The sequence below is a fragment of the Cynara cardunculus genome, unplaced genomic scaffold (genome assembly GCF_001531365.2).
Source record: "Cynara cardunculus var. scolymus isolate 2C unplaced genomic scaffold, CcrdV1 Un_Scaffold_2194, whole genome shotgun sequence".
Taxonomy (NCBI): Eukaryota; Viridiplantae; Streptophyta; class Magnoliopsida; order Asterales; family Asteraceae; genus Cynara; species Cynara cardunculus.
Window position 1 is genome coordinate 33,427 of NW_020201010.1, and position 27,621 is coordinate 61,047.

Consider the following 27,621-nt stretch of genomic DNA (forward strand, 5'->3'; position numbering starts at 1 on the left):
GCTTTCATAGAAAAAGTTAAACCATTCTGACTTGTAATAAGTTGATAAGTGCTTTTATAGAAAAGCATAAGTTGTTTCAAAAAAACAATCCCAAACACCTCCTAAATTGTCAATCCACCAACCTTATTCTTAAGAGTGGTCATTGCATGCATTTTAAACAATAAAGTTCCATTATTTTCACTATGCACGTTGGGGCTGATGATGTTACTGAACAGAAGCTTTGATAGGCTTCTGATTCATCTTCTTTTATATATATATATTGCATCGTAAAATCATTTTAAAATGACCCCTCCCACATGAACATGATTCACTTGATGATACATTACAAAAAGAAATTGTTATGAATACAACAAATATAATTATCGCTAGATTTGAATCCCCGAATCCCCAAATTCTAATAATAATGACTGAAATTTTAGGAACGCAGAAAACAGAGATAATTTATTATCAGATGATTTGTGAGCAAGAGCATGCCAAATGTTTAAGCACTGCTCTCCTGCCTTGCCTTAAGTACCAGCTCTTCTGTGGTGGTGCCAATGATCTCATTCGCACGTTTAAGACCAACACAATAATACCTTCCTATTGCATCCTAAATTCAGAAACAAAATAATAATAATAATAATAATAATAATAATAATAATAATGATAATAATAATAATAATAATAATAATTATTATTATTATTATAAAGTTGGCATTGGCATTGGCATTGACATAGAAGATAAAAGAAAAGAAAACAAGTAATTCACCTTAACAATAATGCCCAACTTTTCCAATTTCTGGACTGCATCATCCACGTCGAAGTTGCATCTCTCACCAAACTCTTCCTTTATTAGTTCCTCACATTTAATGTCGAGTTCCTGCATCATGCTTATTAATTACTTGTATGCACTGTGCAAATCTGGTCCATATATACACGGAGCAATACCTTTAGAGTGGCTTTGCCTTGTTCCATCAAGATAAAGAAAGAAATGATAACCTCTTTTACCTGGAAATGATTAAACTAACTGATTAAATTAGTTAAGCTCATTATACAAGGAATTTATATCGACTTAAGAAGAAAAAGATTTGTGGCTTGGCCTTGTGAAGTTATACTTGAGCACCATAAATTATGTAAAAGTAAAATAAATTCTTATAGACTTACTTCTTGTTGAATCACATCATCACACAAATGAAGAAGAGTTCCTTTTCCACTATCCAATTGTTTGTCATACATGAACTGTGTAATTAAGTTCTGATATGTATCCATATTTGCTTGAAACCTACATTCAGTTGGATCAAGATTGGTAACTAAAACCATACACATCCCACAATTAATTGGAAAACATAAACAAGACTGACGTGAAGTATATTTTGGCACAATAACCAACTACTGTAGAGATGACGGCAACTATGACCCAAAAGTCAGCTTGAGGCGTCTCGATTGAACCAGTGGCAGCTCCCTGGAAGGAAAAAAAAACAAATTAAAACTTGTAGGAAAAACAAGAGTGAGGAGTTGATCATGATTCAAGATCACTAACCAGGCCCAGTACAGCAGTTGTAAGAAATTTCACCCAGTCCATAGGGGTTAGACTTGGGTTTTTCTTCTCCGGCTGTAAGTACAAATTACAATATATTAAATTAAAGAAAGTCGCTGGTAGATGAAAAAGGACAGATGATGATGATGGTGAAGGAACACTCACTCACCAGGACAATTTCCATATCTGCCATTGGAATTTGTTTTAAATGCTTCACGAAGATTCCTCGCTCCTTTTTTCCCTTGGTGCCGCCTACTCGCCTGCACATTTTAACCCCACCACCAAATGAAATATTTAATGAACTTTGACACTAACTACCAATGCGAATCATACCTGTAAACCACAATTATCCTGTCAAAAGTAGGTTCTTGGATTGTAATCTTACTCGCCAAATTCTGTAAACTGGTAAAAATTAATGTGTCAGTTGTTGGTGATTTTAGTGTCATTAAACATTTTGGTTTAATTGAGATTGACTCGAGATAAAAATAATTTATAGTGGTTTCTGTAATTTTTTTTTGTTACAACAATTTTGGAAGTCCAAGAGATAAATTGTGCTTAATGTTTTTGATTTTTTTACTTGATAGGAGGGGTCTCCCCCTCCATATAAAAAAAGTAGTGCAACCTAGCTATAACAATAAACAAAGAGTTAATAATAGATACAACCTGAAATCCAAATTTTCAATCCGGATGCGCTCAACATACAAGTCATCCTGAAATTCTTGGTCTTCTGTGGTTTCATCGTCTTTCTTAATATCTTTCTTAAATCGTGCACTTAATTTACTTGAAAATATCTTTTCTAGCCTGCAAGCACATTAATTACAACTTTTCTAGATAAGATACTAGTTGTATAATCCACATTCTACAGTTTAAGTTAAATTAGCATTGATTTGTCAGGGAACTTGCCTAGTCACTCTCATGATCCATCCCCATATGCGTGCAATGATCATGTCCACCTTCTCCAAGAAAAAGTAATCAGTCGTACGATCAATTCCAATGCCACGTCGAAAGATTACATACTGCAAAAATCAATGATGAACAAAAGGCATTCAATCCACAAACTATATTCAAGCATTAACCACCGATATACTTTAATATATCATATACCAAGGTTAGGTATACTCAGATATTTCTAAGCTAGTACACCAGCAACACCTTATCTGCAAAGTCAGGAAGGTTTTCTTTAGGATGCTCCGCAAAGTACTTCTTCAGTAGCTTCTTATCAAGCTACATTAAATGAGAATAACATATATTAATAGGTATTAGCAGAAGAATCACCTGAAAATGATTATGAAAAACCATATTCAAGTGCATGGCTTTTAGAAAGGCATGTATAATACCTTTGATTCATCCACTGAGATAGGAAGATTCAGAAGATACTGCCCTGATTGTGCAATTGCAATCTCCTCATTAGTAGCAATCTTAAAATTACTCTTTTCCATTACCTGCATTGATATGAAATAGTGAACTTCATACAAAACACCAAAGAAAGCGTATAGTGCGACATGGTTGACTACCCAGAGAACATAACGAGCATTACTGAATACCAATGTGTATATGTTCCAAACTGTTCCTTGTAATGTCATAAGGGAGCGTAAATTGCGATGGCGAACACAGGAAAACTATGGATGCATTTGAAATATTGGGTTCTGTTTCTATATTCACATGGTCAAGTATAACATTTCATGGTAAGAATGAAGCATGCTACCTTAAACATATAGTTGAGGAAGTTCTGTTCAAGGACATCAATCTCTTCAGAGGATAAATTCTGCTGCTCCAATTTCTGAGCCCCATAGACAGGATCAAAGAGTGCATATAGTTGCTGCAAGTGTACCAAGAAAATCAACTAACAAAATATATATCAAGGACAAGTAGAAATTTTGGAGAAGAGAGTTGATAATACCATAAGATCTTCAAACTGGAGAAGATACCATGCTCGAATCGTGTACTCAACTCTCTTGCAGAGCTTCAAGAACTCTGCCCGGTCAGAACTCTGTTCTGCACGGTATAAACAATTCCAACAAAGATAATATTTAAAATCTACATTTTGCCGAACGCACCATCCTGGTTTAAGAAAATAAAAATGCACTTGGACTTTTGATGATCAATATGCTAAATCAAACTTGATCTATTTGTCATGGAACTCTATAACACATACTAGAAACATACTATAAAACCCAAATAAGTTTGTCACTTGAAAAGTAGTAGAATTGATATAAAAAAGCGATGTATATATCATTTCAGAGAATGTAGTGGTTACAAATGGCATGACAAATAAAATCACACATGTATGTGAAAGTGAATGCGTATATTAATTCATGTTGGTAAGTGATCAAAATCCCAAATTTATAGCCGGGAGCATATGTACCTGAGGCAATAAAAAAACAATGCAGATACATCATTAATTGCGACAGATCCTTTTGCTGACTTGCGAGGATGACAGGTAGAATAAGGTAAAGAGGGATCTTATGAATTCATGCATAGCATTCTCTCTCTCTCTCTCTCTCTCTATATATATATATATACACACACACACACATACACACACACATAAAAGATGCATTATAGTTAACGAAACACAAAGATGGCATTGAGTCGTAGTTGCAGGCAGGTAAGGAAAATAATGGATTTGAAAAGATTTATACATACATACCAATGAGATTGGCCAAAGTCATGATGAGCTTAGGCTTCAAAACTGGAATTACCGATTCACGTTCCAATCGAATGACTTCCTTGTTCTGTTTGGCAGGAATACCCATTTTTTAATGTTTGATCGAATCTCAATCTAATGGAAGGAATGTGGAGAGTTGAAGCATCTCATCTGTTTCACACCAAAATGGATTCAATTAACAAATCCAAACTGTCGATCAATTAATGTCGATGGCTTTGCTTCCTGTTGGTCTCCTTATGCCATGCAACATTTTTTGTAATAAATAAATTATCAAACTTGTAAAAATTAGTTAACTACATTCTTTTAACAAAAAAAAAAATATTTAACTGACTAGAATGGTCTTAAAGTACAAAAAAAACCTAAACAATTTTACCGTTTCCAACCCTATGCCCTTCAAACCCATGTCACCCTATCGGTGCCTGTTTTTAATCATATCGGCTATCACATAGTTGGCCCCTATTATCGATCTCCCTCTTTTTGATCCAGTTTTAGAGGATTACGAGTAGTTATACCTTGAGATCTTTCTAGTTGGTTACATGTAATTTTGGTTAAAATGATTTAAGTAAGCAATTTTTAGAGTTCGATGGTTTATTTTATTAAAAAAAAATGTTCGGAGACTTAATCATTCAAAATGAGAAAGTTTAATGGTTTTTTCATTAAAAAGAGATAGTAGGGGACGTAATCATTTAAAATGAGAAAGTTTAATGGTTTTTTCATTCAAAAAAATAGTACAAAATACTTGATCATTCAAATTGGGATAGTTCTTTAGTTTTTCAAAATTTTTGCCAATTTTAAACGTACCGAAAAGCATGAAAAAGAATATACCTAAAGGTATAAAATTTGGCATTAACTATTGAAGTTATTGTCTGTACAGCAATTTTAAGAACATCTCCAACAGCCATGTTAAAATAGATTTTTTTGAAAATGTTTACGCTAACAACTATACTAAATAGTATATTAAAATAGAGAAAATAAGAGAGATAAAATGTTAGAAAATTTGGTTGATCTAGATCTTAGTTCCAAAACCATATTCATGGTAACTTTTGGAGGTTATTAACTTTTTATTTATAACTCGATGGTTACGTCTAAAAATAAAATAAAATATTGAAGATCCAGATGTTCGTAATCGATTTCATAATAAAATTGGTGATAAAATTTGGAAGGTCATAAGTGTTTTGGTTGCTTATTTTCTGAGATCTAGATTATGTTGGTAGTAATATCGGTTTTTGTAAATCATATTCTGAGAGGCTATAACTATGCTTAGTGAACAAAGGTGGCCGAATTTGGAGGATCAACTAGAGAAATTGTTTCAGTATATATAGACAAAAAGAAAATAAAGAAAAAGGTGATATGTGTTAGATTGGACTGAATTTGCAACAAATGTTAGTTTTGGCCATGTGCTTGACATGTTGCATGTTACTTTTTCAATTAATAACATCTCAAATATTCATTAATGCTTGAGAATTTGGTACCAGAAGAAAAAGAAAAGTTGAAAAAATGAATAAAAATACAAAACTTATATTCTTTAAAGTTTCCCATATGCTTTTCCCAATCTGAAGAATGAATCATCATGATGTTCCAATGTTACGATGAGTATCAACAAATTCCCGAAATAAAGACTTGAGCATCCTGCCACCCTTTCCTTTTCCCTTTCCCCACATATGTCCATCACTGCTTCTGCTCTCAACATAATCAACTGCTGCATCAGCTAGAGCCTTTAGCCATACCGGTGCTAGACTTTCTGCTTCTCCCTGCCTTAAGTACTCACCAGGTAGACTCCGCACCTGCTAAATAATTTCCATTAACCATTTTCTTCTCTCTTTATTGATTTAAAACATAAGATAATATCATGAGTTTGTACGTCCAATAACAAACAACTGTGACAAGGAAAAATAATGCAATTCTGACCGCAGAATGTAGCCATCCATGTAGAGAATCCCAACAGAGAATAGACTTCCACGTTGTTTTCTCACTAAAACTGCATACTGCAGCCAGCTGTTGTAAGATTGTTGCAGACTTGTGAACCTACAAGGACATAGAAAAGAATTTACCGATTTCTGTGACAAAGGGAAGTTCAAAGTTACAAGACTCGAGGTCGAGTGACTTTGAATATTTGAAGAACAATCTCAGTCATGATAAATAATTTTACAACCAGATATCATGTTATCATCACCTTGTGCTAATTTGAATTGGACTCGGATCAATTATCTTATAAAACCATAACAAGTTTGAGATAATGCATGATTTGACGGTAAAGGTCATTCTCTAATCACCTTGACCATATCAATATTAACCGGTAGGAGAAGAAAAGTTATGGTTTCGACAAGCATTTAGAAACAATATAAAATTTGGTTGTTCATCAATATGCTGATGGCAGCAATGTGTATATGCAAAGCCCTCCTGCTTCACAGATAAACTAAAGCCGTACATATCATTCAAGCGTACATATCATTCAAGCCAGTTCTTTTTTCGCATTAGGAGTGACACGTTGTGACAGAACACAACCCGGACACCAGGTGCCCACGTGGCTCATCTAGCTGTCACAAGAAGACACATATGCACATAATATATATATATATATATATATATTATATATTTTTAAGGATTGACTGTTTACCCTTGACATTGCTGAAACACCAAGTAAAGCATACACCACATTCGATACAAGTCCCTCGCCACTGTGAGATATTACATGAACCGCCATGGATGTAATTAATGATTCAGAGTTACATGTGACTGATTCCAGCAACGAATTCAGGCCAAGCTCGAGGAAACCTAAAACAAGGAACAGTTAGAAAATTTACATCCATCACATACCTATGATATCACTGTTATGAGTGGTATGTTTCAACCAATTAAACCATAAGTTCGTACTGATCTCTAGATACAATTAAAAAGGAGGCCTTTGCTTTATCTGCTTCTTCCTCTCCCCAAGAATGAACAATTGGAAAATAAAAAGAGAATATATATACATATATATATATATATAGACGAAGGATCATGTGAGAAGAAGAGTTAAGGTGAGAAGCGTAAGAAGGGATCTCCACCCTTGATCACTTTTAATCTCATGCCCCCCATGAAATGCGTCTTAGAAGGGAAGTGATCCGGTGCATCTCATTAGTGTTGATCTTCAATTAGGATTGATCCAGGGGTGGAGATCCCTTCTCACCATAACTTCCCCTTCTCAGCTGAACCCAACCCGATATATATGTATCTTTTTTGATAGATAGAGAATTATATATTTTGGTATAGAAAAGATGAGGTTATGCAGGCAGCCCTTTCACAACTGGCATAGGCTCTCTATTTGCTTGCAATGCCGGCTCTTCGCCTAGAGGGGTCATTTGTCCCATACTTCAAAAAAAGTTTTAAAGATGGAAGAACTAAGAAAAATACATTAGGAATGAAAAGGAAAAAACTTGGTTACAGAACTGAATGTTAGGCCAACCATTTTAGTATAGCTTACACCTAAAAAAGTGTATTTCTACACTTCCCCTTTCTGTCAATGTTGCCAATTCCTAGAATACTAATGTACCCTCATGTATACACTATACAGTTGCCCAACTACTTTCTTCCTCTCGACTTTTTAGCCACTTCCGGCTTCCTCACATCCACATCTTCTATATTCAGAAGATCTAGGTTTGTGGCACAGCATTTAGCAATGCTAACAGTCTGGTACGGAGTGGAGTGTGGGAATGTTTAGGGTGGGAAATGCTGGGATTGCTTCTCATAGGATTGGGTAAGAGAATCGGAAATGGGATCATAAACCAGGCTTTTGGGCACACAGAAAAGGGTTGGTGTTGGAGGGTAATTCTCAGCTGGAGTTGGGAACGGGATCACTATAGTGGTTAGGACTTGGGACGAAACTTCCTACACAACTAAATGCCCAGCTGTATTCAGGAATCAAGAGAGCTTGGTTTGTGGCAGAGCATTTATACAAAATACAAAACAAATTCTAGCTTTCATAATTGTGTGTTTCATGTCAAAATGCTGTAAGTTTTGGCTTTCCATGCCTTCTGTAGTTCTAAGTTGTAAAGATTCATGTTACAGCATAACTTAAAATCAGATAATCATTCAACAAGATGCCAGATCTAAGACAAGACTCAACTACAGCCTTAAATTGTGCACTTTAGGCTTTTCATTTCCTTAAAGCACGACTTGAACAGAAGTAGAAACAATGGCGCATCAATTATATTGTAAGGGCACAAAACCATAATGAGAGACTGGTACAAATTAAGCTCCACATATTTCAGATAGATTAAGAGTAACCTTTTTTGCTAAATGTCGTTAAAACGGTAGCAAGAAACATGAGAAACTGTAGAAGAATGATGCTCACAAGACATATATGACATTGCTCCAAGCGCTGCTCCACGATGCATTGCTGTACAACATATAGCTGCTTTCTGAAGCGAAACTTCAAGAAGAGGACCAGAAGAAGCTACTACTTCCTGTAATGCATGAAAAAGACTAAGTAAGCATGTATTTTGTCGTACTAACCCAACAAGCCACAGCGTGAAGAAGGGAAGTAGAACTGTTCACATCTATGAGTGTACGATGAAATAGATTGATTAGACCTTCGGAGAGCTACGAAGAAAGATCGTTGTGAAACTACAATAGGCCTCCACAAGATCAGGCTCTTGATCACATACGTACGAAGAATTTAGAGCCATTACTGATGATGCATGTGTAAACCTTTCAAGCGTACTAATGAATAGAGGTCCATATTCCTCCTTATTACCAAATTCTTCAACGACAACAGAAGCTGTAAACGGAGTGACAAAATGAAGGAAATGTAATTTATTGCCAACAGGAGAAGGTAAAAGAGGATCATGTCAGTATCCTGCAGCTTAGTGTACTATCGAAAGTAGTTTGGGTCGACAAATTGTATGTAAAAGTGAGTGAGTCACCAAAAGACTACTATTGCTAGAATAGGTATCAGTCCAATTATGTTATCTTTTGTTATTTTAATGGCATAAGAATATACATAAGTACCAAAGATTGTATCTCTTATCCCAAGGTACGTTCCTACTACTTCCTCCCCTTCCTCTCAATCTCTCCCTTACTGGACTCACAGGATAAAATTGCACACATAATAATATTCTGTTAAGTCATCAAAGAAAAGAGATGTTGAACATTATTTGCAATTACAGAAAATAGTTGATAATAATCCCATTATTGTCCTTATGTGTTTCCAATAATCTCCCCACACAAGGGCATGCACCTAAATTCAGGTAAAAAAAGAGGGAACTCTTGTGAAAACAGAAGGTCATCATGCAATGCCTATGTGATTGACTATCTCCCTTGATGACAATTTCCAAGTGTTCACATTTGCTGTTCAGATTTCATTTTAAGGAAGATCCGCAAGTCCAAGAACCACAATTATTGCACTTGTTTGTTATCTTAATCAAGTTGGTAAAATATTAGACACAGTTATAATTATCAAAATGGAACAGAATACTGAAGGGCTCCCTTTTGCATGCTATAGTGGCAAACTAAGTCACTGTCTATGTCAGTTCTCTAAACAGGTCACCGCATACAATGATTCACCTTCACACTGAAGAATAACGCTTAGGTCCATATACAAAATTCATTGCTTTTAAGAACATTAGTTTAACAATGAAAATCCCAAGTGCAGGGATCTGATACATCAGTGACTTGTACATGTACAACAAGGCGATGATAGTAATAGAGGCTCGTAATTTTTTTTGCCAATTCCAGCAGCAATGTGTCTTGATGGAGATACTGACTTGGCTACCCGGTATAAAAAGCAAACCTTTTTGTTTTATAATCATGGTGAAATATAACATAAATTGTTTTATTTCAGTGTGAGGATGAATGACAATCGCTGTGATACTATAGCAGACTTCATTTCAGGATAAAGAACAAATTTAGAGCGGGGAAGACAGCAGGCATCTCCCGCAACACAATCAGCATTTTTCACCAATGGGGGGTCTAGGAATTTCAACTGGGATGCACTACCAAAACAAATATAAAATTGGATGCGCAGAGTCTATAATAAATTGTTTTTTAGGTTACATTATTCTTCCAGGTATATATGTAGGTCCACGGTGTTGTTCACCACCATCCGAGAAGCAAACCATGTGCATATGCAAGACTCAGAACCAGCACCACTAGGTTACACTAGGCTTATCGCCTTGATCTTAAGATTATTTGACATGTGTGATGTTCCAAATTCAGTAATTTTCTTAATTGCCCTAAATGCACTGACATATTTTGAGGAATCCGGGGAGGAAAAAATGGAAGTGGCGTAAAACAATTAACTAGCCAAGGAAATAAATTAAGATTAATGTTGGAGATGTAAATGAGTTCACAAGAGGTTTTTCTAGAATTAACAATTAAGCTTATAAGCAATTGTTAGGAAGCAAATTTCTCTGTTTTTTAACATATTTCAACGGTTTCAATTTGTGCCAACAGATCTTAATCGAATTATGAGAACAAAAAAATGGCCAATCAATGTGGCAATGACAACGAATGGCAACATACATTCATCATCGTAATGCACGTGTTACCTGTTTTAATGTAGCACTCATGAGTTTGAAATGATGCAAAATTTGCTGATAGATAATCTAAAAGTTTGGGCAACAGTGTCACAAAATGAATGCCTGCAAATCAACAAACATTTTTTCAGAAATTTTCTATTCTTTACAACTGTCCAACATTGAAATCAGCAATACAACTACCTGAGGACTTGATTGCCTGTGAAAGAGCCCGGCATGCCGCCATTGATAAGTTTGCATTTTCAATGTGCTCTGACTGAAAGAATTTCTCAAGCAGAGGCCAGAAACTCCCAAGAACAAAAATTATAGAATTGTCGATATCATGACATGAAGAAAGTGGCATTACAAGATGACTGAAGACAATTCCTATCCTGAAAGTATTCATTTGAAGTTTCATCAAATAACCTCCTATGTAATTAAACCTGAATGTTTTTACAGTGGACGAATTGAGGAGCTTGTATTTGGCATTAGGAATGCAAGCAAGCCAACATCCTCACCAAAGTTGCTTTTAACTATGAATATCAATGCAAGCCTCGTATTTTTAAGGAGTATAATTACTAACAAGTAATAAAGGCAACTCCAATAAAAACTATATCAATGTACCTAAAACATTTCATGCAAGAGAGATCTAACATATGTATCTAGTATGTGATAATTTATGAATAAATATCAGCATTGCTGAAAAATTATGATGATGGTAGAACAAAAAATGAGACCAACTCTGATACGGCCTAACATCTTCAAGATGAGACAAGGCAAATAAGAATGATCAAGCGCCAAGATGGGATGATTTCTCAATGACTAGAACTAGAAGATTGCAGGTATATAGCACATTTGAGGACAAAAGCTGACAACTCTATCCTCTGTAGAAAATGCAGGGGTAACTGGTCTTTGTGATATTGCACAGGAGGCTCAATGATCAAACATCTGATCAGATAAAGCTTTATCTATATAACTTGGGGAACTGTAAACGGAAGACTTGGATAAGAGGCCTCTTAAATAAAGTAGAAAAGAATACTAGACTAAGCACTCTAAAAGCATGAATCCATGTGATGATATTGCAACTTCAAGTGATATTTCAACGATCTTTGTGTCTTGAAACTTCTCTTCAGCCTTGGCAATGCCTCTAATTCCATTTGAACCCCAACTAGTTCGGGTAAAAGGCTTCTTGTGTCGTACTTTAAACTTTACTCTCTATGAAGTCATCAGAATCATGTGTTACTCTTTGCATATGATCCAGAATGAGATGTCGGTGAAATTCACCATGCTCGCCCAATAACGGAACCATAAAATATCAGCAACGTCGGTAATTTTTGAGCAACTAATGGTTAACGTCTTATTGGTGAGGGTGTGCTGGTTTGCACAAAAATTTCACGCATTCGCACAACATAGTTCAAGTAAAACAAAACCACCTAAGGCTAAGAGAAAACCTGAAAAAACCCTTCGCTGCAGAGTTGACAAGATGAGTATAAGCAGCTGGTAGTTGCCTCAAAGAATGGACATGATCCCTGTCAATCTGAATTGTAACAAGTGATGGATTTACCAATGCAAGCACAGAAAACTTAGAGTTAATTTACAACATTAGAGCTTAGACATTTTTCTGATTATGAACAGCTTTGGCTACTGGACCTTACAGATAGTAAGCACCTTCACATACCTTGCATATTCTATTGCCTATGTGGGTGGATTACAGCAAAAGTTTTCTATTTCTTTTTTCCAAAAGAGGGGCCAGAAGAAATCTTACAAGTTTGCCAATTGATTCAAAGCTAGAAGAAAGCAACTTAAGCAGCAAATTGTTTCTCAACTCCGCGCTAGGAAGGTAACCAAGTATCAGAGTAACAGCACCAATAACATCTTCTTCATCTTCCAGAGGTAAGTGTCTCTTCTCCAATCCCTGAAATTGTCTCACAATGGCATACAAAAGTTTTAGCTGTCAAATAAAGAAATAGACAACATTGAGAAGCGAAGGGATGATATACAGAGTAGAACTGTTCACAATATGAGGTAACTAACCTCTCCAATCCACATTAACATTTCTAAACTTGAAGGTTTGTGCATAACTGCAGTAGCATCTTCACAGAACTTCCTGAAGGCAGTTGCACAAGCATGTGAACACAAAGGTTCTGACATACCAGCTGCAAAAAATAAACTGAAAGCAAGAGATCAGCAGAAAACATGAAAGCAAGGAAGTTAGAAAGGCCAACAAGAGGTGGATCATGCTAAGAAGCACAATATACAGAATAATATAAGAAGTTCCATTGAGCAGAAAAAGTTAGAAGATCATTAGCAATTCACGATGTGAAAAATCATGAAAATTCGTGACAAACATTTTTTTCAATTCTGATGAGGGACAGATTCTGCATCTATTTTATCAATTTTTAAAGAAGAGAATCCTTACAGCAATGGCCTCGCATTAGTTATGTAAGAAGACATCCACTTTGAGTAGGAGCCAATAACATCCGCAAGTGACCTGTGTACCTAAAATGAAAGCAAACATCCAAAAGCAAGAATACATTGTCATATTCCAGTTCTTCATTATGAAGTTTCATAAGAAACTACAACATAGTGCAAAGTAGGAAAGTGCTAGCAAATACATACAATGCACATAAAGCCTTTCGGTTCGTATGATGCCCTATCACACAAGATTGTCACCAAGTGCAAGACCATGGAGAGATCAAATGTTTGGCCTTCATGCAGTACTACATCAGCAACCTGGCACAGAAAATGAATCATGAAAAGAAGAATAATGATGAAGGAAACCAATTATAGCAGCTGAATCTTAGCAGTGAACTTCACATAAATGATATCTGCCAATAAGAGATTTGGTACGAGTATAGATCCATATAAATACACATATACTTGTATAAGGTATTAGGAAACTCATCTATAACAGAATGCATTCGGATTCATAAATTAAAATGGAGTCCAATAGAAATCATAAAAGAAATAGTTTTCATTCAGCATTTACAAATCAACTGTCAAGGAGTTTATCAACTTCATAACCAGATATCATAAAAGTACCTTTTCTCTTGCAAGATCACACAATAACATCTATGTAAAAAAAACAGATATTAAAATATCAATCTTATATTTTGTATTATTGGCCTTCAATTCTCCTTTTTAAAGATATCATTGTAGGATCCAAAGAAACTGGTGATTTGACTCATTAATGCACCCGCAAAAGATTGGCGCAATTTAGTTCACAGTTATAGGATACACGTGTATCAGACCTCCCTTTGCTCTAATGCCATGATTTGAATTTGGTATAGTAGATGCCCAATGACAGATTCTACCAGCTATTCATAGTAATTGTAAGAGCCAGCATTAAGAATTTCCAAAGATCTAAAAAGAGGAAGCACTAATCCTAAGAGGAAATAGTTGAAAAAGAGCTGACGGAAAATAGATCTAATGAATACGGTACCTAGAGGTACCTCAACAATCTCAAAATGGTAAATCACAGTACAATCAGTTTTAACATGTATGATTAGACGAAGAGAGTTAATTATAGTTTCATTACAGATGAGTGCCTAAGGTTGGGTTTGGAAACCTCTGAATGAGTTCCCATTCAGAGGCTCTGACTGAAACCCTATTCATTTGTGTGTGAAAACCAAAAAAAGCTCCTCTGAATACGCCAAGCACCTGATGAAATCCAGCAACTCCCCCCTCCTTCAGACGCCTCATTTTCTAATTTTACCCCATTGCTGCTTCACTCTGCATCAATCTGTCCCTGGTTCTCCTCGATCAATGCTTCTGCCGATTTCTTATGTTTGTGCTTTACTATTACTTATCTTGGTGTTAAGTCCTATATTGGTCACCTGTTGAGTTTGGTATAACAGGTGAGACCCAGACCATCAGATCAGTTATTGAGCCTGATGAGATCACAGTTGTTACATATGTTTTGCCTCTCTCTAATTCTTGTTTTAATTAGCTTATTTATTCTATATTAGTTGATATTCACGTTAATTGGAAATGTAATGCAATCAGATCATCCTTGAATACAACAGTGATGTTATGATTTTTATTTGCAAAGATGGTTTCATTTGCAGCAGGTACCGCCAATTGATGTTTTAGAAGTCAAGGAAGATGAAGCCATTGAACTCTTTGAAAGAATGACACAAATGATGCAGTTTCTGGGAGGGCTTTGTTAAGTGGATGTCTTCAAAATGGAATGGCATAGAAGTCTATGAAGATTTTTGTAACATGCTGTTCAAAATGAAATGGCATACAAGTCAATGGAGCTTATGGTAAAAATCCTCACAACTTGTTTACAACTAGGAGTTCTTCAACACGTTGGGCTACAAATTAGTCGAATTCAATTTTAGCTATCCACAAAATCCTCACATCCTCTTTAGAATTATTTTATTCATTTTAGGTTCTCCAGATAAACTCTTATGTGAAGTTGTCATATATTTGTCAATGCTAGAAATTAACGGATGCATTTGTATGCTATGGTAGAACTTTTGTTGGTATCTAGTTCAACCAATTTGTCCCTTCTTATATGTATAAGTTGGCTTTTGGTTCAACAGATATTGAGATTTGGGGCTCAAAGAAAGTTTTATTTATTTTATTTAAAACCCTATTGATTGCATGCATCTTTGCAAGGATTGAAGAAAATAATTTCTTACAAATGATTTATGAAACTTGAATGGGTTCTTTTACCAATACAAATATAAATAATCACTTGGAAACCATCGAATGGGTCTGTGGTGTTTCAAGAACAAAACAGTGTGTCAAACTGTATTTTATGCACTTGTTATATAGCAGCAGTTACTGCTAAGAAATGTAAATCACAGTATGGTAGCCAAGATATACTTTTTCTAAATATATTTGAAGCTATTATGTTGAAATTCAAATTATATTATTTGGTTTCATTTAATATATTTTTTTATATTGTATGTTTTATAAATTCAGAATGTTTGTCAGGACGTATTTCATTTAGCAATATATCATTTAGAAGGTTAAAATTGTAATTTTCGGTTAGTCAAACTGTCCAATATCAAACGATCATTTGTCATTCAACACTTGATCAAGGAAGAGGCTCTTATTTATTTCGGCTCCTTAATCATTCAGTTTTATCAAACAGCCCCCCAAGGCTTCAGGCTGGAGGTTTGTCAAAGTTGAGTTGCCTAAATGCTATAACAAACTGCCATTAAAAAATATGAAAGTTGCACAAGTCCTTGGCACAAAACCAGACTTTCATCTCCAAATTCCCATAAGCAAGGGAGATTTCTCTGGCTAAAGAGAATGCAGATTGCTTTGTCAGCCTAGCCCCCTTAGGCGACCTAGTTGTTATGCCACCCAGAGGATGGCCATGACTCCAAATAATGGAAAAGGTTAAATCAAGACTACTAAAAGACAAAATCAGAGAGCGGTTAGACTGGATTCTGTTTGTAAGCATGGACTGTCTCTTGCCTACTTCCATTATCTCGTAAATTAATTACTAAAGAATTTGCTAATGGAAGAAGAAAGAAACGGATTCCCATCCAAACTACAGTAAGGGCCATTATTTAGAGCAGTAAGATATCCAGATAATAATACAATCCAGTAAAATGAACTACAATGTAGCAGAAGCAACTGACCACATTAAGAGCAGACATTCTGGTTTCCACCTCCTTCCAAGGAATTTGTATGTTTGAAGACAACCAACCACCAAAAAAAATCTGATTCATAATTACAAACTAATATTATCATTTAATATATGAGTTGAAGAGATTCTAACCTCCAAGTGCAAGGCATATTATTTTTGGACTGATATATATTGGAATAGATGCATGCTGATTCAGATATATATGTCGATTAAGGTACTAAAAAGCACCAGCATTAGAAGTAAGCATTATTAGTTCGCAGATTTGGTCTTTACACCCTTCAGCTTGATAGTTACTCACCAAGGGTAGCCTGATTCTTTAGTTGGTTTTTGCATTCCTTGAGGTCTAATGAGTGAATGATTTAAATGGATCTCTTCCCAACACATTCCCCAAAGTTCTTCTCATATGATCTAACTTGGCTTTTGATGTTCAACATGGGCCAAAGAATAATCCTTTCCACATTTCATTTGGCCCAACAGCACAAGGTGGCATCACATGTAGAAGTATGGTTCTATGTTGTGACCAAATTACACATCATCAGTGAAATATGATTGGAGGTCCCAAAAAATGCTAGACAAATGCTGGTGCTTTTTAGCCGGAAACTGTAAACATTCGAAAGCTAACTTTGGAATAGTGGAGCATCAAGGATTCGAGAAAGATGGTTTGCCCCTAGTACCGTCCATCTATATTGTGGGAACTTACCACGGCGAATGCAGGGAATCGTCAAAGGGTCACCTCTAGTAGAACAGAGACTATATCCACATTAAACAATAGAATAATGGCGTAGATTCTTTTTAAGCAGCAAAGTGTGAAGGGAATTTCAACCAGGGACCCTTAAGTATTACAACCCACGAAGCAGGCGAGAAAGCATTCAAGCAAAGCACCTAATAGTAGGATGGATGCAAATATTATGTGCATACCTATTACTTCTGAAAATCTAGCTAGCAAAAAGATAAAATGATTCATCCAACATAGACCAAAATGACAAATTGCATAAAGACAAAGCATAAAACAGATGTTAGTAAGCCTCAATGTCTACCAMCTATCCCATCTTAATCCAAGCAGACATATGCATCGTCATTACTGCATAGAACTAGGAAAAGTTTTAATTAAATCAAAATATCCATTTGAGGCACTTATCAGAACAAAAAGTTTATAGATAAGGAGCAAGGAAGAGAAGCATTGAAAAAAATTAGAACAAGCACCTTTTGCAAAAACACAGCAGACTTCAAAAGTTGGCAAATGTCCACCAAAAGCTCCACCAAATTTTGCCTAAACTGAGCAAGACCATCCGGTAGGTCCCTTGTTGCAGTTTCAACGGTATATGTTGAATCATCCACCTACCACAGAGAATGTCTACTTTAATGTTATTAATCAGGGAATGGATGGTTGATACTAAAGGTGACATGGAGTAACTACTCTACAAGATTTAGAATCCAAATCAAAATGTCTTCAACAAAAATTTAATCGGAAGAAGAAACAACCAATTGGAAGATTCAAGCCAATATTGGCAAGAGAGAGAGAGTCAAGTTATATAGAACCATCCCTCCTAATCCACTAAAAGTATCAGCATGCTTTATGAATTTTCCATTACATGTTATCTCTATAAGAATAATATCTTGTTACTAATGACCAGTGAAAACCATCTAAAGCCATAATATACTCATGCATAAGCTGCATTGGAGTTAGCAAATGCTAATACAATGGTTATAACGGTGTGCTGTTGACACTTGTTTTAGAACACCATTTCTAGTCAGGCAAATTGATTCACTATTATTACTCTCTTTTCTTGCCAAGTTAGAGATAAAATACAACCACCTGGTTCTAGGGCATAGTTTGTAATTAAATATCAATAAAGCAGGTCTCTTATCTCATATCATTTATCTAATTGCTCTTATTTTAAAACAAGAAGAAAACTATTCAAAAAAAAGATTTTCTGATCCCCTTACGAAAATGTCTCTGAGCCAGATCAACTCGGAATTTGACATTTCGAACTAGCAAAGAAAAACTAACTTCTATGGAAGTATAGTTGTGCTTTAATTTTTATTTAACACGTGGAGAATTAGAAAACTCCTAGGAGGGTATATATGCTGGTTAGAAGATTGTAAGCATAAAAAGAAGCATTCTGATCCTCTGTTATGGATGTGGGACCATGGGAGTAAATAAACTGATAGAGAAACATCAGTATCACTACAAGATGAGTATAAGAACTTAGTAGACACTGTATTACCTTAACGCAGAACCAGTACGCAGTAAATTCGAAATACCTGAGAACGCATCAGAAGAGCATCAAGCAATGCTGAAAAAACTGGAGAAAAAACATCTTGAACATGTTTTTTATTTTCTGTTATCGCAGCATCCATTCGAACAATATTGCTCGCAAGACTACACCTAAAATTCAGAAAGAACAGCGATGGTTTACTTATGTAAACAGAAGTACTTTCATTCCTCATGTAACTACAGAACTGCATCTTTGATGACTGCTTTTTTAATATTGACTAAAACGGAAAAAAAAAAAGTTACCAGAACTGCAAAGTTGAGTCTGCAATCTCCCAATCTTGACTTGGAAATGATACACAACTGCCAAAAATACATAAATATACATATAACATGGAAGAAATTTCATGCATGAGAAAAGCTACCAAGTGGATCTTTATGCAGTCTGGGTATCCAGAAGTAGGTTAAAAAATTGTAAACGTGCTCCACAAGTTGAATGTCTCTATTTGTTTCATATCTGAAGTATATCAGCTTCCACAATGCAACTACTTAATGTTCACAAAGACCAAAGAAAATGACACTACTTTAATGAAAAACACCTTCTGTGATATGCTTTGATGTTCATAGAATGCAGCATGTAGAGCCACTGCTTCCCATTTGAGGGCATGCCTTCTATTATCATGCAAGGTATTGTTATAAAAAGGAATTAATTTAAGTTCTGACCTCAAAAGTGCATCCACGAGCACAAGTGCTTCAGAATGGGCTTCCATAATCAAACTTGGATCCTAAACACCAATAAGTAATAAGAATTCATTGTACAGAAGTTGAGAAGGTTGAACCTCCTACTTGCAAGATTTTTGGGTCTTATTCACTATAAGAAAATTGAAATTTGTTCGTGGAAATATGGACATAATATGGAAAGCAAGATACTAAATAAATTACTTACAGCCTGGCCAATCTCCGACATCAAGCATGCAAGACCACTAATTACTTTCTCATCTCCACCACTAAACGCTCGAAGAAGAACATCTTTAAGAAATCCTACTTTGCATATAAGAACTTGTGGCAGTCCCTGTAGAATGGAGAAAAGGTGAAGTAATACAACATAGATTAAAATTTCCAATGACGCGGCGTCAATATATATAGCTGCTTAGCATAGCATTACTTTAGTGACAATCATATTCTGAAAAATAGAAGGAAGGTTGAGATGTGAGATTGATTAAATTCAATTTCACAAGGCAGATATATGAGTTGGTAAGAGGTACAAGGTATTTCTAAAATGTCTTATCCACGAAAGGTACCAAAAGTAGGTAACTTTCAAGTGATGACAAACACAGTAACTACAATAGTGAGACGAATGCAATATGAGAACCTGCCAAATTATACAAGACCTTGTACATGGAAATTATTTATTTTTAATATTGGAAACATATTGATACTGGAAATCAGCAATTCTCAATACTTAGAGGTGTAGTTATATCAAATCTTTAGAATTTAAGCTTCCACAATGTCAACTCAATTTTTATGATCAAAAGATTAACTTGCCAGCTTTATTTCTTGCTATTTATTTGATCAAGTCACTTGGGCTATCATGCTTTATATTTACTATTTTGCCAGCAAAATCTGTTTTAGCCACTTTTTGCTATAAATAGAAAATGGATTTGGTACTACCTATGTCACATCATCGCTTTTTGCCTTTTCGGTGACGTGGGCCACGTGGCACGTATATGCATAAAAATTGTGCAAATAATTTATTAAATTGATTTTAGATTCCACTAAGAATATCAATTATACTTTGATAATTTAACAACAATATTTATTATCAAATAAAATATATTTCTATAATTTTTTATTTATTAAACTAAATATCTTCAAACTATAAATTAATTTTTATTAATATTTTAACAAAGGTTTAAAAATGAAAGAGTAATGTTTATAAGATTATTGATGCATATAGAGTTGCAAAACTGCAATACACATTTATAAAAAGTAGATACACAAATTAGTTTCATAAATAATAATAAAAACTACCTTAAAAATATTTGTAACAAACATAAATACAACTATTTGAATGAATGTTTCATTAAACTATAAAATAATTAATATAATTATTTTTATTCTTTGAAAAATATTATTACATTAATGTTAGGTAATTGATTAATATATTGGTAGTGAAGTATAGTAAAGAATTTAATTGGAATTTTTTAAGTTATAATTAATTAATTAATATACATACATATAGTTTTAAAGCTAATATAGCACTTAAGAAATTGTTGATGCAAAGGGTAATTGCAGAGTAACAGACTTCGAAGGATGCAAACCTCATCCAAAATCAAGTCTCCACACCTATACACTTGATCAACAACGACCAACTCAAAATAACATCGTTGGCCAAGTCAAAAGCTTGTTATAGCTTATGCTTTTATGATTTATGGGATATGCATACCTCATGTCGACCAACTAGTTCGATCAGAACCTCAATTGCCAGATCAAATGAGGACAAAACCTACAACCATCAGGTCAATAACATGTGTAAGTGCAATCATGATATCATTTATGAGGGAATCTGTAATTGAACCAAAAGAAAAGCATAAGAACTGGTTTTCACCTGCACAGAATTGAAAACAAAATTAAGAAGGGGATGGGCTAGTAATGAGACTGGTAAAATTTCTGAGAAGCATCCTGCTCGAACCTATCAATAAGCAGGCAAGGTTCAGATGTAGAAGAGTGTGAAAACAAAGTTATTTTTATCAAATGGACATTCAACAGTGGTTCAAACAGAGAATTCCTGAGCATGATTATGATATATCAAAGATAAAATATTAGGAATAGGTGCCGAGTCCTGTCAATAAATCTCAGAACAATATATACCACGTATTTTCATCTGTTGACGGATTTATAAGACAAAATAAAACTTCGAATGTGATAGACTTGTCCTACCCAACTTAACAAACAACGCAGTATCTTTCTGCTCCTTTCATGTAGTTGTACGACACCATCAAAACTTTCCTCGGATTGCTGCAGTAGGAACTCTAGAACTGCTGATGTATGTGAGAGTAGCTGCTTGGGCAAGGGAATATGTTAGTTGCTAGAGTACCTAAATTAGAGTGACTGCAAAGGATTAAAAGGTCTAGTACCTCTGGGCCGTAGTCACTTCTTTGACCTGACTTGGTTTTATAAGTAGCACACTCGTCTTCAACAACTTCTGGTAAGACTGTGAGCATTTCCAGAACAGCAATATTGCCATCATCCTGACCTTGCAGATTCTGAAGACTGTAAAAGAGCTTCTCGATTGGCTTGTAGTACTCCACAGCATGAAGTACGAGAGTTGATAGAGCCAGACAAATTTGTGTTAAGAGCTACACCAATCCACATCCCCACACCCCCAAAAAAGGAAAACAACACACACATCAGTTTGTTACCAAACCAACAGAACTTAAAAGATTAGACCCTCTTATGTTACGGATATCATGAAAGCCACCACATTGCAAGATGTATGGGTACCAGAAATTCCTTTCAGAAGAAGAGTACCTGGGGTGGACCCAAGCTAAATCTTTTAGCAGCCAAAAGGAGAGCATTAACAAGAGATTCCTTTGCTTCCAGCTGCAGACAATGTCCTTCATTTTGGATCTGGATGCGACAGAATATAGTCAAGATTCATTCTACCATACGCAATATTGGTACAGGCGTACAGCAAGAGATTATACATAGTTAATTAATGGAAATTTGAAACACCACATTCCACAACACTACAAGATACATATTGGAAAAGTTACTAATATATGATGTGGGCGTTCATTTTTTGATATAGAGGGGGGAGGCCCCTCCTATCAAGAGAAAAAAAAACCAAAAACGCTAAAAGCAATAGATTAAGCACTCGGGTGGGGGCAAACCATATCCACCAGAAAGAAACCAAGGCTCCCTGAAGGGAAAGAAAGGAAGAAAACAGGGGCGAGAGGAGAGAAAGACCAACCACTAGTGAAGGTTCCAGGCAAGCCGAGCCCGGACAACATTTGGGGAGGGTTTTATAGTCAAGCTAAGAAGCCTGGACCGGACATCATCAGTAATGGTCTTGACCACCATATCATGAGATCTTCTCTTATTCTTGAAGATACGATTATTTCTTTCCTGCCAGAGGTTATAGACAGTAGCAACAAGCACTAATCTGCGAATGATAGACCAAATGGTCATACCTTTGGTGGCTTGCTGGAAGATACTGATGATATCAGCCCAATTATCCGGGACAATAGGAAGGTTAAGCTTGGGCTTAAAGCCATTCCAAACCTGATTAGGGTATGGACACTCAAAGAAAAGATGCTGATGAGAATCAGACCCATTATGACAGAACTCACAGGACAGGTTAGAATAGACCTCCCAAAACCGAAGCTTATCATGCGTCTTAAGACGTTGCTTAAGGGCAACCCAAATAATGAAAACATTTCTGGGGGTATTTTGGGAGAACCAGACATGTGGTGCCAATCGACATCTGGCTCATTGGGATGGATAGAAAGTCAGACCTCATGGACCGAAAAAGGAGTAAGACGGCCATCCCTTTTCCTTGAGAGGATGTGGGCGTTCATTGATTATTACTTTATGGGGATTTCTTTTGATACTTCCAAACTGGATCTAATACATTTGGATTAATACTTTGGCAATTGTAAGAAACCATACGGATAAGCCTCGATCATGATCGTTTTGTCCCAATCCCTACAAATCTCAACCATCTGATTTGGTGAGAACACTGCGCTCTTTGCAATCACAAATGGATGTTGTTTGGTCAGGCAAAGAGAACTTGGCCAAGGAGCTAGATGAAATTCAATTCAATTTGCAAGAATTATTAGATCTTCAGTTTTCCATAACCCATTTAGAATCCAATAACCATTTATAGATGTAAGTAGGGGTTTCAATATTTGGGTTAGACTCAAAAGGACCAAAATTGAAACCAAAACCAGACTCTAATTTAGAAATTTGAGTATGATTTAAGCTTTTAAATTCAGTTTAAAATTCAAACCGATATTCACGTTCAATTTTCGGTTCCAGTTGACTGTTTTCAAACCAAGCCAAGAGAAAAACTGAATTCTATAAACATTTGCATATATATATAATATATATATATATATATATATACACACACTTTTAAGTGAATTCCCTAATACCACTTTTGTTATTGATATAATAACTTGAGTTGCTAGGGATACTTGATGGGTATTTGTTCTATGGTTGGTGTGATATCAATTTCCGCATTTCCTGTGATGTCTGATGCTTTTACAGTATCCTCATAAATGCATGTGTAAGCATAACAAGAAAGCAACATTTGAGTTTTTACGTCCAATTTGTAATGATATTTTTTTGGCATAAATTGCAATCAAATATGGCGAAGTATTTGTGTTATCAACATCATAATCAACATTTTGTCAATATCTCGGTTTTTATAAGTTCTTTTTTGTAATCTTCCGGTTTCAAAGTTGGTTTACAAGCAAAATGTCATCAGCAATGAGGGCCAAAGCACTGACAGTTTAAGCAGAAGTTGGGCACACCATCAAATCATTTATGGACATGGAGGATGAGAGTTGGTTCTACTCTTAAAATATCCCAGAACCCTTTTACAGTTTTACTGATGAGACAAGTTATCTTGTTTGGGCTCAAGCTGATCCAATTGGTCATTTTGTAGTCATTCCATTGTAATTCGTGAATGGCCTATGGCAGTACGAAGAAAGTACAAGAGGTGACACAACTAAGTTGTTAAGTAGTCTGGTATTATTGGGTAGAGACTTCGATATGCTTGCAGCTAGATTTGTTTGAGTGTCATAAAGGATTCGTTGGATGAGTTCTCTAAGGTGTCTGCCTTTTCCCCAGTCCGGCAAAAAGTGAAGCTTTCTATTGCAACATCGGGAAGCACACCAAGAGTTCCATTCATTCTATCATCCAGTTCTTGAAGGGCTCCCTTCCGGTCCGTTATCTTGGCGTCCCCCTTATCACGACTAGGCTTTACCACAATGATTGCAAGGGTCTCGTCGACAAAATTAATTCCAGATTGAATGACTGGAAAAACATATCTCTCTCCTTTGCCGGTAGGCTGGAGCTCATTCTTTCAGTCCTGTCCTCCATGCAAATTTATTGGGCCTCGATCTTTGTTCCCCCTGTTTCCATTTCCAAGTAGATTGAGCAGCTCATGTGGGGCTTCCTGTGGTGCCATGGTGAGCTTAAAAGAGGAAAAGCAAAGGTCTCCTGGAAGACCGTATACCTTCCCAAATCCCAAGGCAGCCTTAGTCTTAAGAGCCTAACCAGCTGAAATCTTGCCCTTATGGCCTCCCACACTTGGAGAATCCTCACTAATAAGGATTCTCTATGGGTTAAATGGATCCACTCCCACAGGCTTAAAAGACCGAAATTTATGGGATGTCCGATCCGCAATGATGTTGTTGGGGCTGGAGGAAGATCCTAGGCATGCGGGATAAGATAAGAGACTTCATTGTCCCCCAGATTGGTGATGGCGCTTCCACGTCTGCCTGGTTTGGTAACTGGCACCCTGCTGGCCCCCTCTGCCGACAAATCTCTCCCCGTAATATCCTCAGCGTTAACCTCTCCCTCAATGCATGCGTTAAGGACATTATCTGTCAGGGTTGCTGGACTTTCCCCCAACTGCGGGACAATCCCAACCCCTTTATTCGTGATTCTTCCCCTCATGTCCTTTCCCCCTTTGTCCCTGATAAACTCCTCTGGAGAAAAAGGGATGGCCATCTTACTTCTTTCTCTGTCCATGAGGTCTGGCTCCATCCGCCCCAATGAGCCGGATGTCGGTTAACATCACATGGTCTGGTTCTCTCAAAACATCCCCACATATGCTTTCATTCTATGGGTTGCCCTCAAGCAGCGTCTGAAGACGCATGATAAGCTTCGGCTCTGGGAGACCTATTCTAACCTGTCTTGTGCGTTCTGTCTTAACAGGTCTGATTCTCATCAGCATCTATTCTTTTAGTGTCCATTTCCTAATCAGGTTTGGAATGGTCTTAAGCCAAGCTGAACCTCCCTCTTATCCCGGATAATTGGGCTGATATTATAAGTATGTTCCAACAAGCCACCAAACGCAAGATCATTTGGTCTATCATTTCGAAGATTAGTGCTTGTTGGAACCGTCTACCACCTCTATCTAGCAGGAAAGGAATAATCGTATCTTCAAAAACAAAAGAGGATCTTCTGACATGGTGGTCAAGACCATCTCTGATGATGTCTGGTCCAGGCTGATTGGCCTTACCATGAAGCCTTCCCCTAATGTTGTTCGTGCTAAGCTTGTCGGGAACCTTCCCTAGTGGTTGGTTCCTTTCTTCTCCCCCCACCCCCCTTCTTTCTTCTCCTCTCCCTTTTCTGAGCTTTGCTCCTTTCTGGTGGTTGCTTCAGTTTAGCTTCCTCCCGCGTGTTGTCCTTGGTTTTAGTTTCTCAAAAAAAAAAAAAGACAAAAAATTTGTCTTTTTTTTCTTTATTTCTTGATTGGAGGGGCCGCCCCCCTCTATATCGGAAAAAAACTGAATTCTATAAACATATGCATAATATATATATATATATATATATGTACACACACACACTCTTTTAAGTGAATTCCCTAATATCACTTTTGTTATTGTATAATAACTTGAGTTGCTGGGGATACTTGATGGATATTTGTTTTGTGGTTGGTGTGATATCAATTTCCGCATTTACTGTGATGCCTGATGCTTTTACAGTATCCTCATAAATGCATGTGTATGCGTAACAAGAAAGGAACATTTGAGTTTTTACGTCCAATTTGTAATGATATTTTTTTGGCATAAATTGCATTCAAATATGGCGAAGCATTTATGTGCTATCAGCATTATAATCAACATTTTGTCAGTATCTCAGTTTTTATAAGTTCTTTTTTGTATATCTTCCGGTTTCAAAGTTGGTCTACAAGCAAAATGTCATCAGCAATGAGGGCCAAAGCACTGACACTGTAAGCAGAAGTTGGGCACACCACCAGATCATTTATGGACATGGAGGATGAGAGTTGGTTCTACTCTTAAAATATCCCAGAACCCTTTTACAGTTTTACTGATGAGGCAAGTTATCTTGTTTGGGCTCAAGCTGATCCAATTGGTCATTTTGTAGTCATTCCATTGTAATTCGTGAATGGTCTATGGCGGTACGAAGAAAGTACAAGAGGTGACACAACTAAGTTGTTAAGTAGCCTGGTATTATTGGGTAGAGACTTCGATATGTTTGCAGCTAGATTTGTTCGAGTGTTGCACTTACTAGTTAAAAGAAATTGGAGAGCAATTGGGTAATTGACTAATGGCATGTTTCTATGGAGAATAGATTCTGATCAAACAGGTGATGGTTTGTTGAGCTAAACCTGTTTCTGACTTTGCCAGAGACTTGGGCTGTGTTCAGGACGATAGACATCAAATCATTGACCAAGTAATCAAGGATTTTGGGTGTTTAGGGATATAACGAGAGACTTCCATCTTAGTAGATCGCAACCATGAGCTTTAATTTAGAAGTCGGTGACAAGCCTAAAAGAAGCAATTTGCAGTCACAGTTTCCTGATGAAAACATGCTCATGCTATTTGCGGGGAATGTGTATGTGGTGACCGTAAACTGGACCAAAAAAAGATATGAACTTGACAACGGAACGTGTGACAACAAGAACGAAGAAAATAAGTGAGGCTAACCTTACGCTTAAGAACTTGAGCAGCAAAAAACTCAACTTCGAAGTCAGAAACGTACGGTGTAGGATGGGCAGAGGTCAGGATTGAGGTGGCGATCTCCCAAGCAGCATCTGTCTGCTGGAACTGAACCAGCCACTGATTAGCAGAAACACGATTGCAAGATTGAGCATCGTGATTTAAGACGTGAACCGCCTGCGCCACCTGGATTTGTAACTCCATTTAAAATTCCATCACCATCGGACACGATACACCAGGTTTTCTTATACAGACATGCCGTCGGCTTTATGATGAATGGAAATGTAATGATATCGCCAATCAACTATCTCAGTTGGGTATCTGAAGGCGCTTGGAATAAAAAAAGTATTGTACGGGATTCGCCTGATTTTAGTAGCTGACCTCTCTCGTCAGTCATCCACCGGTATTCAGTACCCTAACG

General features: G+C 36.3%; 2 protein-coding genes across 5 annotated transcripts; both read right to left on the bottom strand.

The window, feature by feature from the left end:
• Positions 1-481: 481 nt before the first annotated feature.
• LOC112502934 lies at positions 482-4,272 on the bottom strand. Its single transcript, XM_025106955.1, has 15 exons — positions 4,167-4,272; positions 3,417-3,511; positions 3,222-3,335; positions 2,854-2,958; positions 2,669-2,740; positions 2,420-2,532; positions 2,180-2,317; positions 1,850-1,918; positions 1,686-1,776; positions 1,516-1,591; positions 1,341-1,437; positions 1,144-1,261; positions 928-987; positions 749-859; positions 482-589 (listed from the first exon to the last, which is right to left on the bottom strand). The coding sequence occupies exons 1-15, from the start codon at positions 4,270-4,272 to the stop codon at positions 482-484; spliced, it is 1,473 nt and encodes a 490-aa protein (XP_024962723.1).
• A 1,320-nt stretch (positions 4,273-5,592) lies between these two features.
• On the bottom strand, positions 5,593-27,621 carry LOC112502939 (transportin MOS14). Of its 4 annotated transcripts, none has more exons than XM_025106966.1 (24): positions 27,189-27,621; positions 22,033-22,131; positions 21,639-21,860; positions 21,442-21,561; positions 21,110-21,193; positions 20,948-21,007; positions 19,448-19,573; positions 19,225-19,286; positions 18,808-18,864; positions 18,552-18,675; positions 17,490-17,624; positions 16,279-16,359; positions 13,298-13,411; positions 13,098-13,177; positions 12,713-12,848; positions 12,444-12,593; positions 12,130-12,215; positions 10,880-10,986; positions 10,712-10,804; positions 8,756-8,943; positions 8,518-8,629; positions 6,802-6,959; positions 6,093-6,209; positions 5,593-5,968 (listed from the first exon to the last, which is right to left on the bottom strand). In XM_025106966.1, exons 1-24 carry the CDS (start codon positions 27,402-27,404, stop codon positions 5,753-5,755), a joined length of 2,943 nt encoding a protein of 980 aa, XP_024962734.1. In that variant the 5' UTR covers positions 27,405-27,621; the 3' UTR covers positions 5,593-5,752. The 4 variants fall into 4 exon arrangements, with proteins under 4 accessions (XP_024962734.1, XP_024962731.1, XP_024962730.1 ...); XM_025106963.1 differs by having other exon boundaries at positions 10,883-11,070; XM_025106962.1 differs by having other exon boundaries at positions 10,880-11,070.